The sequence below is a fragment of the Nicotiana tabacum genome, chromosome 22, assembly GCF_000715075.1.
Source record: "Nicotiana tabacum cultivar K326 chromosome 22, ASM71507v2, whole genome shotgun sequence".
In the NCBI taxonomy this organism is placed as follows: domain Eukaryota; kingdom Viridiplantae; phylum Streptophyta; class Magnoliopsida; order Solanales; family Solanaceae; genus Nicotiana; species Nicotiana tabacum.
This window is the reverse complement of record NC_134101.1, coordinates 152148230-152164257: the sequence shown is the minus strand read 5'-3', so window position 1 is coordinate 152164257 and position 16028 is coordinate 152148230. Positions and strand designations below refer to the sequence as shown.

General features: G+C 43.2%; 1 protein-coding gene across 1 annotated transcript; it reads left to right on the top strand.

The window, feature by feature from the left end:
* Positions 1-8186: 8186 nt before the first annotated feature.
* On the top strand, positions 8187-10733 carry LOC142176112 (uncharacterized). Its single transcript, XM_075243181.1, has 4 exons — positions 8187-9143; positions 9922-10016; positions 10203-10510; positions 10612-10733. Exons 1-4 carry the CDS (start codon positions 8187-8189, stop codon positions 10731-10733), a joined length of 1482 nt encoding a protein of 493 aa, XP_075099282.1.
* Positions 10734-16028: the final 5295 nt, after the last annotated feature.

Below are 16028 nucleotides of genomic sequence, written 5' to 3'. Positions count from 1 at the left end.
ACTATATGAAAAGCGAGAAGCTTCACTGGTCCGAATGGCCACCCAAAAACAAAGGATCGAAAGGTATTATAACGAGAGAACAAATCTCTGATATTTCAGGGTCGGGGACTTAGTCCTAAGGAAAGTCACCCTAAACACTCGAAACCCTAATGAAGGGAAACTAGGCCCAGGCTGGGAAGGACCGTACCACGTCCTCGGAGTTATCAGTAAAGGGTCGTATAAGCTTGGTACCATGAAAGGCAAACAACTTCTAAGCAATTGCAACATATCAATCCTTAAATTCTATTATTACTGAGGTGGCCAATGGAAGACACCGAAACATCCTACGACTTCGACATCAATCCCTTTAACATCAAAGGAACCAAAAAAATAAAAAAACAGTGAAGTAGTAGTGGTAAACCACGCTCTCGGCCACATCCGAGCGAATGGACAAAGGACCATACCATGTCCCTGGAGCAAGCAGTTGAAGAATATCGAGGCTCGAAGCGCCATAACTGCTAAGGTATAACCATTTCTCTTTTCATTTACGCCCTACACTAACCTGTGTGCAGACGTCTAGTTAGAAGAATGGAAGTACCTTCCAGATTGAAGACCTTAGGTTTTAAAGCATGCGTTGCACTCTTTTCCTTCGATTGGATTTTATCCCAAGAAGGGTTTTACCGGCAAGGTTTTTAACGAGGCAGTATCCATATGCTACCTAAGGAGAACTCAACAAGTATTCAAGGCTTCCCTCTAATCAGCCTCGAACACAGGGGGCATCCCCCCGAGAGGTCATCTCCCGGAGAAATCAAGACGAGCTGAAGAGGGCCTCAACAGAAAAATGATATATCGGGCCAAACAGTTGAAAAAACCGTGTCCACGTAGGACAATCGAACCCTCAACGGAGAACACTATGTAATACTTATGCCAAGTAGTCAAGGAATACATTTTGACTTTTACCATCATAACGCTTTGCGCTCCAAGCAAAGATTGCTCTTATTACAAGCACTAGCCCCAGGGCCAGAAAATTCCCAAACTCTGAGGGTCTGACATCAAAAGTTCGAAGCCGTAAGACCTCCGGGCTGGGAACTTAGAGTTCATAATCCCTCAATAATGCAACATCAAAAAACGGCTCCAAAGCCAAGAACTTTCGGTGTCTCGGGGACTGCCGCCCCATCGAACTATTGAAAACTCGAGGCCAAAAGACCCCATGCAGGCAACCTCGAGCTCGAAAGCCCTCCATGTGGCTATGCCCAAAAATGTAAGACCTCTATGAGGCATTGTCAACAATATAAGACCTCCATGAGCCATTATCAGCAATGTAAGACCTCCATGAGGCATTATCAACAATGTAAGTCCTCTATGAGGCATCTTCAACGCTATAAGACCTCCGGGCGTGCCCATATCTGTAAGACCTTAAGCATGCATGATTTATGCTTGTACGAAGTAACCTATCTATAAGGCCTCAAGTTAGGCATGCTCAAATTTATGAGACCTTACATAAGGCAAGTCTCGATCTTAAAGTCAAGGCTATATATTCGAACTTGTAAGACCCCTAAAAAAGCATACCCTCGATATAGGCGCCGAAGATACTTCACTTGGGGACTAAAAGGCTATGGCCAAATACAATGACAATGGTCACAAGGCTGTACCAGCCAAACTAACACGACTCCGAGATGCCCGACCGTCGCCATAAAATCACAGGCCTTCAAATTGCATCAAAATACTTTGAAAAGAACTGATTAACCAGGCTACCGTTGGCATAAGCAAAGAGCTTCGATCATATTAGCTCCAAACAACACAAAGGCTTCGAAAAAATTCAACAATCAAGCAAAACCTCCCAAGGTGCTCATCTATCATCACATAACAGCTCACAATCGAGGTTCTTACCGAATCGTTGAAGAGTCGGACGAACACAAAAACTTCAACGAGGGAAAAATAAAGCGTACATTAGAGGTCGTACCGACCCTACGCATAAGAGCCATTGTCGTATCGACCCTACGCGTAAGAGCCACTACCGCCAGCTTAAATTAAAAGGTCATACCGAACCTACACATAAGAGCCACTGCCGCTAGCTTAAATTAAAAGGTCGTACCAACTCTACGTGTAAGAGCCACTGCCGCCAACTTAAATTAAAAGATCATATCGAACCAATGCGTAAGAGCCACTATCACCGCTTAAATTAAGGGTCATACCAACCCTATGCGTAAGAGCCATTGTCGCTAGCTCAAAAGAGCCTCAAGGCTGACTAGAAGTCACACCAACCCAATGGCTGGCCCAAATAATTTCAGGGCCAATTTCTTGACCTAAAGGTCGATAAACTCGAGTCAAGAGCCTGACTCGGGGACTAAGTCCCAAATGGTCAACTTTCGACCATCACAAATTGCCTAGTAGTGGCAAGAACCCAAGGGTTTAATCTAAGGTCCAAATTTTCGGACCAATTGTCAAAGCAAAGGAAAAACAGGAAATAATGAGAAACAAAAGGCGATTTATATATATTGCTCACAAGGGTACATTCATAAGGCCTATAAGGCACTTACAAGGGAGATAACAAATAAAACCCTAACCTACCACCGGGTCTATGCATTTGACGATCCCTTGGAGGTTGTGCCCCTAACGGCTCAGGCCGCGGCCCCAGGGTCTTCAATGGCCTCTTCCCCTTTGGGGATTTCGCCTCCATCCTCATCATCTCCTGAGCCACTGATCGACTTACTCTTAGAAGTTAGCAGGGCCGCATCCCTCTTCTCTAGGGTCTTCACCCTCTCGATCTTAGCAGATAGATCAATGCCGCATGCATATATATCCTCGAGAGTCCACCTCCGAGATTCTAACCGAGCATGTTCCATAGCTCGAGTCAATTGCAGCTCGGTCCCTTCGGGCACTCCCCTGGCCTGAGCATTTGCAACAACACCCTCTTTGTGCGAGGACACAAGTGCCTTGGCTTCAGCTTTGATCTTGGATAACGCAGCAACTAACTCGGTATGAAGATCTTTATACTTATTGCCCTCCGCCCTCGCATCATGAAGTTGAAGCCGGACTAAGACCACCTTCCCCTGAAGGGTATCTCTCTCAGAAGCTATCTCACTCACGTGCCGTTTGAGTTCGAGAATTGCGGAGTCTCTGGCTTGGAGCTCCTCCCTCATAAGGACATCCTTCTTCTCGAACTGCGTAGATCAGCTCAAAGGTGTTAAAACGCTGAAATCAGGTAAACATTTAGACAAAAGCAAATGGAAACTACATAACCTGCTCAGCAAAATGAGTCTTCTCATGGGACTCCGCCTTTAAACAGTCCCGAAGGCCACAAAGTTCCTCTTCTTTCCTAGTAAAAAGAACTCCAAGCACATCAACTTTCGAGGTGAGCTTCCTGTGCTCGCCCTCGTAGCGAGTCAACTCAACTTGAAACCAGGCACAAATCTGATTATAAAGCACCTTGGCCTGTAACCGTGAAAGAAATAAAGTTAGAAAGATGAAGAGCAGGACGCCGGGCAGAATTTGCAAAAGGTTACCTGCTCACAGAGCCTATCTATCTCATTGAAAATAAGTGAGGCGTTGAGCTCAGGGTTTTTCTTAGGCATAGCCAAAGGCCCTTCAAACACATCTTTATCTCCGATGGGCACCCCCACATCGGAAGGTTCTTTATTTTGAGCATCTTGCATCTCCCCAGGAGGTAAAGTCGATATCGGAGGGAATCGCTCACTTCAATAGCCCCGACTAGATCGATCGAGGCCATTACTTATTTCTGGAGAGCTTCAGAACTAGGCTCCCCCAGACCACCTATCAAATTCACCTCTGCTCGAGGAATATTTTGGCCATCGATCGGCTCGAGGACATTAGCTGATACACCCTCAAAGGCCTCTTCAGCCCGAGGTAGGACAACAACAGCATCAAGTCCTGACTTGAAAGCCACCGTCTCAGCAGTATAAGGGGCGATAGGGTTTTCCCCTCCCTCGAGTGCTACCGAGGAATCATTTTTCTCCTCACCTTTAGCTCGGGGACTCCCCGCCACTCCTGGAGTTAAGGCTGCTGAATCAGCCTTAGGTTCTTCCACTTTTGCCTTCTTGGATTTAAAAGGCTCAGTTGACGATTCCCTTCGTCTTTTCTCCTCTCTATCAGGTTTCAGGGCATCTGCTTCCCCAAGCGGTGCTTCTCTCATCAAGGAGGCCTCTCTTAGACCTGTGCAGATACAAAATATAAACATAGAGAATGAGGACCCAATCAATGATAGCTCTTCCAAGAAATTCAACTACAATAGAAGTAAGGGCTCACCATGGTCCATGGCCTCCTATCAAGCCCTAGACAGGTCGTGCCACACAAGATCGACATATGGGCAAGTCAAATCTAGCCGGCGAATCCAGCCCAAGAGATCCCTAACCATGCTAGGGTACACCGCGTCAGCTGCATCAGTAGAGGAAATCAGTTCATAGGGAAATTGGTCTTAAAAGGAAAGAAAATACTTAATTAGCATATCCGTTTACGTTTTATGTTCCACCTTTCAGGGAACGACATCTTCTCCACTGGGATCAGGTCAGAGGTCCTAACTCGGACGAAATGGCTCATCCTCCCTCCGTCCCTAATCTCATCAATACAAGCAAAAAAGGGTTTTGAGGCCCGACTTCGGAGTTTAATCAGGCCCCCTTGGAGGAGTCGTGGATTGACTAGGTCATCAAGGGTAAAAGGCATCCCCTTAATCATGCTCGCAAAATATCTGATCATATAAACAATACGCCAAAACGACAGATGAATTTGGCCGAGAGTCACTTAGTATCGTTCAAAGAAGTCGAGGATCACAAGGTCTATTGAAGGCGAAGACAACTCCACCGGGCCAAGAGTAAATGGATAGGTATATGATATTAGGCTATATAGATGATATTTACACCTTAATTTTACCATGCTTTATTGTTGTTTTATAGGCAAATTGATAACAAAATGCTCTAAATGGTGTTCTTTTGCTTCGCAGGGAATAATCTAAGTGAGGAAGCACTACGGAGTATTTTGGAGTCAATAATGTGAATAAAACACCCAATCAAGAAGTATCCGAGCATAAAGAAGCAAAAATGGACTGAGTGAAATCCACCGCAGCTGCGGTTGAACCGTGGCAGATCAATTATGCGAGGCAGAATGTTCAGCGTTCACCACGGTCGAGCCGCGGTCTTGCCGCGACCGTGGTGAACTATTCAAGTGCCAGAAAATTGATGATCAAAGTGTAATTTGGGGAAAACTTGTTCCAAACCCTTATAAACTTTAGAAGCTCGCCCAAGACGGAATTAAGCTTGTTTTTAGACTATTTTGGAGGCAAGAACAAGTGTGAGAAGATCAACCAAACATTAGAGTTTTTCTATCTCCTTTTAATTCTTGCAATTATTCATTATGAACAACTTTATAGTTTTATTCTATTTTGTTATGAGTAGCTAAACAATTATCTAGGGTTGGTTGAATTTTGACTCAACTTGTTATAATCGAGTCAGATTTATTATATGATTGTTCAACTACATTTTGTATGGTGATTAATTGAATGGACCCTTGATTAATCATGTCTAATTACCTTATATTGCTTGAGAAAGAATATTAGGTTAGACAATTGTTGAACAACACCACTTTTGGGTAATTGAAGAGATTCATTACTTGAACTTAAAAGTGGGAACTTTGGTGGGATAATTTAGAGCTGCACATATTGTCAGCTAGAGTAGTTCGAGAGAATGCTCTAGTAAATTATTGTAGTTGATCGAGAGATAATTATATAACCCATAGATCTTAATTCTCATAGAGTATTACAGCGAGATTATAGCGAAAGAGGCAAGACCTAAACTAGCAATTGGGGAAATCACTGCCCTAGACCTTTTTACCATTAAACTATCTTTAATCTAGCTTATTGTTATTTTCAATATTATTTGAAGTAGTTAAGAAAACCCAAGATTGATTAATAAAAATCTTGCATCTAGAAATTGGTTGAGTTGATAATAGCATTGCCAAAGAGTTGTAATAGATAGGTTAGTTCCCTGAGGATTCGACTCCGGACTTAAAACCAGATTATATTTGCAACGACCGCTTTACCTTTTAGAAGGCATAGTTGGGCGTGATCAAATTTTGGCGCCGTTTCCGGGGGAACTAACGGTGTTATTTATTAAAACTTACAAGTAGTGTTAGAATTATTAGTTTAAATCCATTTTCAAAGGTGTTAAACAATCTTTTCATTGAAATTCTCACGTTTGAACTCTCGTGGAATTCAGGTGTATGCCTAGAAACTCTTCGTGGACTAGAGAACTGCTAGAAGGACTCTCAAACTCTGAGAAAACATTCAGGGCATTGAACCGTGCCAACAAGAGGATCCAATAATCACAACAACCACACCAGCTCGAATTTGACATGGGTGACGTAGAAAATGTCAACGGGAACGTCGGGGATGCGCCAGCTCCCCCAAACATCAGAGTAGTGGCACCTCTGGTGCCAGAAGCTGCACTTTATGTTTGGGCACAACCTACAGCTGACAACCTGGCTACAGCCATAGTTGTGCCCCCAATCCAAGCGGAGACATTCCAGATCACCAACAACATGCTTTATCTTCTGCAGAATAAGGGATTGTTCTCTGGGTCACACATTGAAGACCCTCAACGGCACTTGAATTTTTTTTGTCGATTTGTGTGACCCAAAGGCAACCGAATGTGACCCCAAAAGTTATCAAGCTAGTACTGTTCCCGTTCTCTGTGACTGGGGAAGCTCAGACTTGGCTAAATTCGCTCCCAATCAATTCCATTGTCACCTGGGAGGAATTAGTCAAGCAGTTCCTGAATAAGTTCTACCCGCCCAACAAGACTACAAGGCAGATTGATGAAATATTGCAGTACAAGTAATAGTAGACTGAGACCTTGCAGGAAACTTGGGAAAGATTTAAAAGGATGCTAGTGAAGTCTCATCACCATGGTATTCCATACCAGATGCTCAGTCAGAGGTTCTACATGGGATTAGCTGACAATCTAAAGGCCAATGTGGATGCTTTAGCTGAGGGTGCATTTTTGAGTAAGGCATTCACCGAATGCAAAGTCCTTCTTGACAAGATGTCCCAAAATTCGGGGTGGATGACTATAGGTACAACACTGGCACCCATAGGGCACTCAGTTCCTCTTGACCCAGATAATTCGCATGTAGAGAACATGGCTATGAGTATATTGACAAAAAAGATTGATGAGATGGGTACAAAACATGTGCATATTATTGACACGACTAATGGAGGACTATGTACACCCTGTGTTAATCAGTCTTATGTGTGCTCATGGAATGGAGAAGGTGACAATCAAGGGGTAAGAGAAGATATGAATTATGTTAACAACTTTGGGGGTCAGAGACAAGGAGGACAACAATGGAGACCGGCACCAAATCAGCAATACAAGCCAAACATGCAACAACCTGGAGGTATGCAACCCTAAGGCCAAATGGTGTCATACCAGAGATAGCAAGGTTATCCACAGCAGAACCACCAGCAACAATTGACATATCAACCACCTCCTCAGTAGCAAGATAACAACATGGTAGAGATCAGGGGTATGCTTCAGTAACTCATTGGGACAAATGGTAAGATGCAGGAAAAGTTGGCAGTGCATGATTCAGCTATAAAGAACATTAAAACTCAGTTGGGGCAGCTGTCTATGGTTTTAAACAACTGCCCCCAGGGAACATTGCCAGCAGACACAAACATTAACCCTAAGGAACAAAACCCGAATCAGCTGATGACAGTGAGTCTCCGAAATGGAAGAGACTTAGACAAAGAGCAGGAAGTTGCATAAGCTAACAAAGAGACTACGCCATCCACTCTAGTTCCACTAGAGGTAGATTAACCAACAGAACTTACTGAAGTGGTGGTTGAATAGGGTCAGGATGAAAAGGGTAAGGTAAAGGTGAGTGAACAAGCTGCAAAACAGGTGGCACCTCTTGTGCCACAGAAACCCAACAGAGAGAATCCAGCAAGCAGTGCACAAAGGGTGATACCTGCACCATTCCCTCATAGACTGATAAAATAAAAGAAGGAAGATCAATACAGGAAATTCATGGAGATGCTGCGTCAAATTCAATTGAATATTCCTTTGATGGATGACTTGAGGGAGATGCCAGGCTATGCGAAGATGATGAAGGACCTAATGTCACGGAAGTTTGATTTTTAGGACCTATCCATAGTGACTCTGACGCAGACCTGCAGCGCAGTAGTGACAAGACCCATGGCTCAAAAGATGTCTGACCCAGGTAGCTTTACTATCCCATGCACTATTGGGATTTATGCCTTTGCAAATGCATTATGTGACTTAGGAGCCAGCATAAATTTGATGCCTCTGGCTATATACACCAAATTGGGCATTGGCAGAGCTAGACTGACTTCGATACTGTTGCAACTGGCTGATCGCATGGTTAAAAGGCCAACTGGGATTCTTGATGATGTGTTGGTACAAGTGGGGAAGTTTGTGTTCCCTGCAGACTTTGTTATTCTGGATTATCAAGTAGACGAGGAGATACCTATCATTTTAGGGAGGCCATTCTTAGCCACTGGGAGAGCACTGATTGATTGTGAGACTATAGAATTAAAAATGAGGCTGAACGATGAAAAAGTCATATTCAATGTTCAGCAATACATGAGGAGACCCAGTGAATATGCTAATTGCTCCTTGGTGGAGGTAGTGGATGTGATCCTACACGAAGATGATGTGACCTTGACGGCTAAAGATCTATTAGAGGCTTGCCTGACAAATTTAGAGGAGATGGATGGTGAAGGGTTAGCTGAGTTGGTCATGGAACTTGAAGGCCAAGGATTCTGGAAAAAGGAACCTCAGTTCGAGTCCCTTGAGTTAGAAAAAAGGTCTACACCTCCAGCAAAGCCATTAGTAGAGAAACCACCTAAGCTGGAGCTGAAACTGCTCCCATCTCACCTCAGGTACATTTTCTTAGGCCCTGACTCTACTTTTCCTGTCATTATATCATTCGGTTTGCTAGATGTGCAGGTAGAGCAACTCCTAAAGGTACTACAAGAATGTAAGACTGCCATTGGTTGGACCATGGCAGACATAAAGGGTATCCGCCCGACCTTCTATATGCACAAGATTCTCTTGGAAGAAGGGCACAAACATTCCAGAGAACATCAACGAAGGCTGAACCCGAATATGAAAGAGGTGGTGAAGAAGGAAGTGATCAAATGGTTAGATGCGAGAATCATCTTCCCCATCTCTGACAGCAATTGGGTCAGCCTTGTCCACTGTGTACCGAAAAAAGGGGGAATGGCGGTTGTGAAAAATGAGAACAACGAGTTGATCTTGACTCGTACAGTCACGGGATGGCGGATTTGCATGGATTATCCGAAATTGAACATAGCCACCCGGAAGGACCACTTCCCCTGCCATTCATTGACCAGATGTTGGACAAGCTGGCCGGGCAATCACACTTTTGTTTCTTGGATAGATATTCGGGGTACAATCATATCTCAATAGCCCTCAAAGACAGAGAGAAAGCATCATTCATTTGTCCATATGGCATCTTTGCCTTTTGGAGAATGCCTTTTGGGCTGTGCAATGCACCGACGACATTTCAACGGTGCATGTTAGCCATTTTGATAGACATGGTGGAGGACATTATGGAGGTTTTTATGGATGATTTCTCCGTGGTGGGGGGTTCATTTGAGGATTGTCTTCACAACTTAAGAAGAGTAATCAAAAGATGTATGGAGACAAATTTAGTGTTGAACTGGAGAAGTACCATTTTATGGTACAAGAAGGGATAGTCCTGGGGCATCGACTATCTAGTAAGGGAATTGAGGTTGACCATGCTAAGGTTGACATGGTTGAAAAGTTGCCACTGCCCACTTAGGTCAAGGCAATGAGAAGTTTCCTTGGGCACGCCGGGTTCTACAGGCGATTCATAAAAGATTTCTCTAAAATTGTTAACCCGTTATGTAAACTCCTTGAAAAGGATCACCCCTTTGTATTTTCTAATGATTGTCGGTTAGCATTTGAGGAATTGAAGAAGATATTGGTGACTGCACCCATCATTGTTGCACCCAACTGGTAGAAACTGTTTATGCTCATGTGCGATGCAATTTATTATACTATAGGAGCAGTCTTGGGGCAGAGAAAAGATAAACTGATACACCCGATTTACTATGCAAGCAGAACGCTTAGCGGTGCACAACTCAATTACACCGTGACAGAATAGGAGATGTTGGCTATCGTTTTTGCATTTGACAAATTCAGGTCATACTTGATTGGCTCAAAAGTTATTGTTTACACTGATCATGCAACAATTAGGTACCTGATAGAAAGGAAGGAGTCAAAGCCACGTTTGATTCGCCGGGTTCTTCGGTTACAAGAATTCTATATGGAGATACGTGACAGAAAAAAGACAGAGAACCAAGTGGCTGACCACCTCTCACGGTTGGAAGGTGCTGAAAAGAACGTAGAGGTTGAGGATATAACAGAGATATTCCCGGATGAACAGTTACTAGAAATGACAATGGAGGAGGCACCATGGTATGCTGACATTGCTAATTATTTAGCAAGTGGTATTGTGCCTCATGAACTCTCCTCTATTCAAAAGAAAAAGTTCTTTCGTAATTGTCGGTCTTATTATTGGGATGAACCTCTATTGTTTAAATATATGTAGATAACATGATCCGGCGGTGTATCCCTGAGAAAGATCAAAATTCTGTTTTGCAGGCTTGCCATGCCTCACCATATGGTGGGCACTTTGGAGGAATTCGGACAACAGCTAAGGTGTTGGAGTAGGGCTTGTATTGGCCAACTCTATTCAAGGATGCCCATGCTTGGGTCAAAAGTTGCGATGAATGCCAAAGGACAGGCAACATATCTCGCAGACATGAGATGCCAATGACCACAATTCAAGAGGTGGAGGTTTTTGACATATGGGGGATCGACTTCATAGGGACATTTGTCAGCTCGTATGGTAATAAGTACATATTGGTAGTAGTTGACTACGTCTCCAAGTGGATCGAAGCAGTGGCTCTCCCGACCAATGATGCTAAAGGGGTAACAGGCTTTCTGAAGAAGAATATTTTCACACAATTTAGTACCCCAAAAGCTATACTCAGTGATGGCGGTACCCATTTCTGTAATAGAGCTTTCGCACGGCTGCTGGAAAAGTATGGAGTTCGTCATAAGGTGACCACCCCATATCATCCACAGTCGAACGGGCAAGTTGAAGTGTCCAACAGGGAGATTATAAGTGTCCTTACAAAAACAGTGAATGAAATAAGGACTAATTGGGCAAGGAAGCTGGATGATGCCTTGTGGGCGTACCGCACAACCTTCAAAACTCCAATTGGTATGTCACCATACAAGTTGGTGTTTGGAAAGGCATGTCACCTCCCGGTAGAGCTTGAGCACAAAGCACTTTGGGCATTACGGCAGTTGAACTTGGACATGGAGACATCAGGCACTAACAGAGTCACTGGGTTACATGAGCTAGAGGAATTCAGGTTCTAGGCATTCGAGAGTGCTAGATTATACAAAGAACAGATGAAGATGATGCATGACAAGCACATCGTGGACCGAAACTTCAAATCTGGAGATCTAGTATTGTTATACAACTCCAGATTGAGATTATTTCTGGGTAAGTTGAAGTTCCGATGGTCAGGACCCTTCAGAGTGGTGCAAATGTTCCCAAATGGAGCTGTTGAGATTGAATCAGTGAATGGGACGAATAAGTTCATATTGAATGGTCAGAGGTTGAAACACTACATTGGAATGGCAAATGAGAAAGGGGATAGAGAGACAATAATGTTGGAAGAGCCCCAGTACGTGAATGAAGAGTGATGCTTCGAGCCTGCGTCGTGCCGCAACATTAAATCAGGCACTGCTTGGGAGGCAACCCAAGATTGTTGTGTTTCATTCGTGTGTGTAACATGTTTATTATAAAAAAACTGGGCAGCACCGCGGCCGTGGTAGGACCACGGTGAGAGGCGAGCATTCTGCCTCAGGAACGTCAACCCACTGCGATCGCGGTGGGACCATGGCTCGATCGCGGTGAGAGGCTACTTCACTGCCTCACGTATGTAACCCACCACGGCCGCGGTAGGAACCAAGTTAGTTTTTTTTATTTTATTTCTTTTCTTTTTCTTTCTTTTCTTCTTCTTATATTTTATATTCCTTACCCCCCTATACACCAAACACCAAAAAACCTGCCCCTCCCCCTTCGTTATTTCCCAATTTCTCTCTCTCTAACCCTAACTCCCAAATCACTCCTCTCTTCTTCTTCTTCTTCACTCCTCATACTTCCCCCATCCCCACTCATCTCCTTCTCTCTTCCATCAAGGTATATCTCCTCTCCCTTACCTCGTCTTTTGTATTTTATTTTAGTTTTTTTATGTAGTTTAATGTTGTAATTGTGTAGTATTTCTGGTAGATTTCTTTTTTTGTTCTTTTTCTTTTGAATTGTGTCTTGGTGGGTGCTTGTTAAGGAATTATGTGTATAATGTGGTGGAGAGGTGTATGTTTGTGGGTGTTGAACTATTTGTTGTGGGGGGATTGGTGTAGTACCACTTTTGATTTAGGGGAAGCTTTGATATATCCATATGGGCTATATGTGTTAAGAAATTGTTTTGCCCACAAGGTGTTTGTGGAATTGCCCCAATGAAGCTATAAAGGCTAATGTGACATGGATGTGGTGAAGTCTGAGTAACCACCCATAGTTCACGCATCTCACACCCTCACTGATAGGCGTTTCTTTATTTGACAGGTAAAATGCATCCATCTAGGACGAGACACAACACCGGATCCTCCTCTAGTGGACCGGGAAGTTCCTCGAGAGCTAAGAGTCAAGCCAGTGAGCCACAGTTTGACAGCACTAGGTTTGTCTCCAAACCGGTGGAGGATAGGTACAATGCAAAGACGGCTAATAAATTGTTACATCAGGTGCATATCGACCGAGAAGCCTTGGAGGTGGAATGCCCGAATATCTTCAATGAGTTGAGGAGGTGTCAGCTGGACATCTTCTTTGAGGAACCAGAGGAGGCCACTATTCAGATGGTAAGGGAATTCTATGCTAATTGCCCGGAACATGAGAATGAGGTTGTTACTGTACGCAATACCTGAGTAAATGCATCCATCGAGGCTATCCGCAAGGTGTACCGGCTGCCAGTGTTCGGGGGGGGTGGGGGAATCTGATGTTTATCGTACTTATAGCCAAACAAGTGCCTTGTGGGCAACTCTTCTTGAGACTATGTGTGTGCCAGACAGAGAATACATATGGATAAAGCCCCGGATCACACTTAACTTCCAGGCTCTCAATTAGGAGGCTAAGTGTTGGCTCACAATTATCAACAGTCAGTTGTTGCCCTCCAGCAATACGATCGATGTCAATCAACCACGAGCGGCAGCGATCTACTGTTTCATAGCCCACAAGGATTTTGATGTGGTTCGGCTCCTCCATGACGAGATGTTCATTAGATCACCTGAGTTACTCAAAGGCTTCTACTTCCCTTCTCTAGTCACCAAGTTGTGCTGTCTTGCTAGAGTCCCTGAAAACCTTAAAGTTGATGGGAAATTGCCACTGAAAGCCCCGTTCCTGGCAAGAAAAATCAGAATTGGGATAGAGCCAGTGGTGAATGTTGTTGAATCAGATGATGAATCTGATGATGATGATGTTGAGGCAGCTAAAGTCCCACCACCTACGAGAGTTGAGGAGGCGGGCACATCACAGCCCCGCCAAAGTACCCGCATGACAGCCCTGGAGCAGGAAATGATTGGTCTCTGCACTTCTGTCACAGACTTGGGAACCAGAGTTGACACTCTAACCACTCAACAGACAAAGTCAGAAAAGAAGATTATGGGATGGCTTCGAGTGCTAGGACGAGCATGTCGCCTTGATCTCGACACCATCTCTGATCAGGATTGATCTTTAGGGAAGTCACATTCCTTACTCTGCTCTTTATTTGTTGACATGGGGACATGCCATATTTTTAAGCATGGGGTGGGGGATGGCGGTTGTTGTATGATGTTGTTGTAAATAGATTGTGTAACTTTGTATGATGTTGCTTTATTTTTGATTGATTGGTATGGTAGGATCATGTAATTAAATTTGACTTGGCTCAACGACGGACACCTTTCGACAGGTCTCTTGAGGGATATGAATCGAACAAAAAAAAAGAAAAAAAAGAAGAGAATATAAGGACTCTTCCTGATGACGGATATTTGAGACAGTTTCTTGAGAGAAGTTAGTCTAGAGAAAATATCAAAAAGATTTTTTTATTTTATTTTTAGGTAGTGTAGTAACTCCCCCTTGGTTTTTCTTCGGGCCACGGTTCTTTTCCAAGGGTTTAGCTTGAACTGGGTGTAGGTAGTTTTTGTTTATTTTGTTTTTAGTTTCATTTAGCATTGATGTGCTACGAGCTGAAATAGATAGAGAATCCCTTGGCATTAATACACCTGAATACAATCGGCACTAGAGTGTAACGCTTAGTCTCAATGGTTGACTCTTACTAAAGTGCCTTAAAGTTGTATGTTTGTAGCTGACTTGAACACTCAAAAGAGAATGTCTTGATAAATCAATCCGGTGTGAGTCATATGCCATGTGTGTGTGAGCTATACTGTATTCCATGTTTTACATCAGCCTAGAGCTTGCCCTGTGTGTTTGCAAAGCGAAATAGTAGCTTCATTCAGTCTTAGAAGTGATATAGGCATTTCTTTGTTAAGCCAGATATATAACGTAAATCCACCTGAATGTAATACATCGTAGATAACCTCGTTGAACCTATAAGCCTGCTTCTTTGGCAACCACATTACGAACCTTACCCAATTGTTTGAATAGCCTTCTATTTGAACCTTTTTACCTCCCATGAGCACTTGAATAGCCTTGACATATGCAAAAGTAAAGTGTGGGGTGGTGGTTTGGTTTTGAGTGGAGCCAATGAAATAGAGGAAAGGTGCAGTTTTGAAGAATAAAAGAAGAAGCGCCACGAAAAAAATGAATAAATAAATATAGTAGTTGATAAGTGGTAGCTTGATGCAAATGCACCTAAAGGAATGGGATGTTATAAATAAATTGTGGGGAATGTCTCGTTGACAAAAGAATGATATGGAATGTTAATGTGTTTTGTATTAAAAGTGCTTAGGGAGGCTAGTCACTATATCCAAATATATCCTACCCATCCCTTCGACTACATTACAACCAAATGAAGTCCTAATTGATCTTAGACTGGATAGGCTCGATTAGTAGAGTATTACACTATGGGCAAGCCTATGGTGCATCTTTGTGGCATATGAATGTTCTTTTGAAGAATGAGCGAATTTTGTCCATCTGAGTTCCTAATTGTTTTTAATCATATTAGTTGTGGAACTACTCTCTTGTGTGATGTGAGGGCATGTGATTTACAAAGGAAAGGTAAGTCTTGACTTCTGTATAGAGTAGTTTGAGTAAGTGCGAATGTTGCATGGTACGAGAGATTCGACTTTTGAGGCAAAGGTTGTTCACTACTAGGTGCAACTTTGGTAAATTGTTCAAGGTGTGAGTCGTTAAGGGAAAAGATTAGGGAAGGAACTTTGATAGAGTGTGGTGGATTGCAAGAGGAATAGCAATGATTTAACTGTGGGGTGTTGATATTAGGCTATATAGATGATATTTACACCTTAATATTACCATGATTTATTGTTGTTTTATAGGCGAATTGATAACAAAATGCTCTAAATGGTGTTCTTTTTCTTCGTAGGGAATAATCTAAGTGAGGAAGCACTACGGAGTGTTTTGGAGTCAATAATGTGAAGAAAACACCCAATCAAGAAGTACCCAAGCATAAAGAAGCAAAAATGGATTGAGTGAAATCCACCGCGACCGCACTGGAACCGTGGTTGAACCGCGACAGATCAATTATGCGAGGCAGAATGTTCAGCGTTCACCGCGGTCTTGCCGCGACCGTGGTGAACTGTTCAAGTGCCAGAAAATTGGGGACTAAAGTGTAATTCGGGGAAAACTTGTTCCAAACCCTTATAAACTTTAGAAGCTCGCCCAAGACGGAATTAATCTTGTTTTTAGACTACTTTGGAGGCAAGAACAAGTGTGAGAAGATC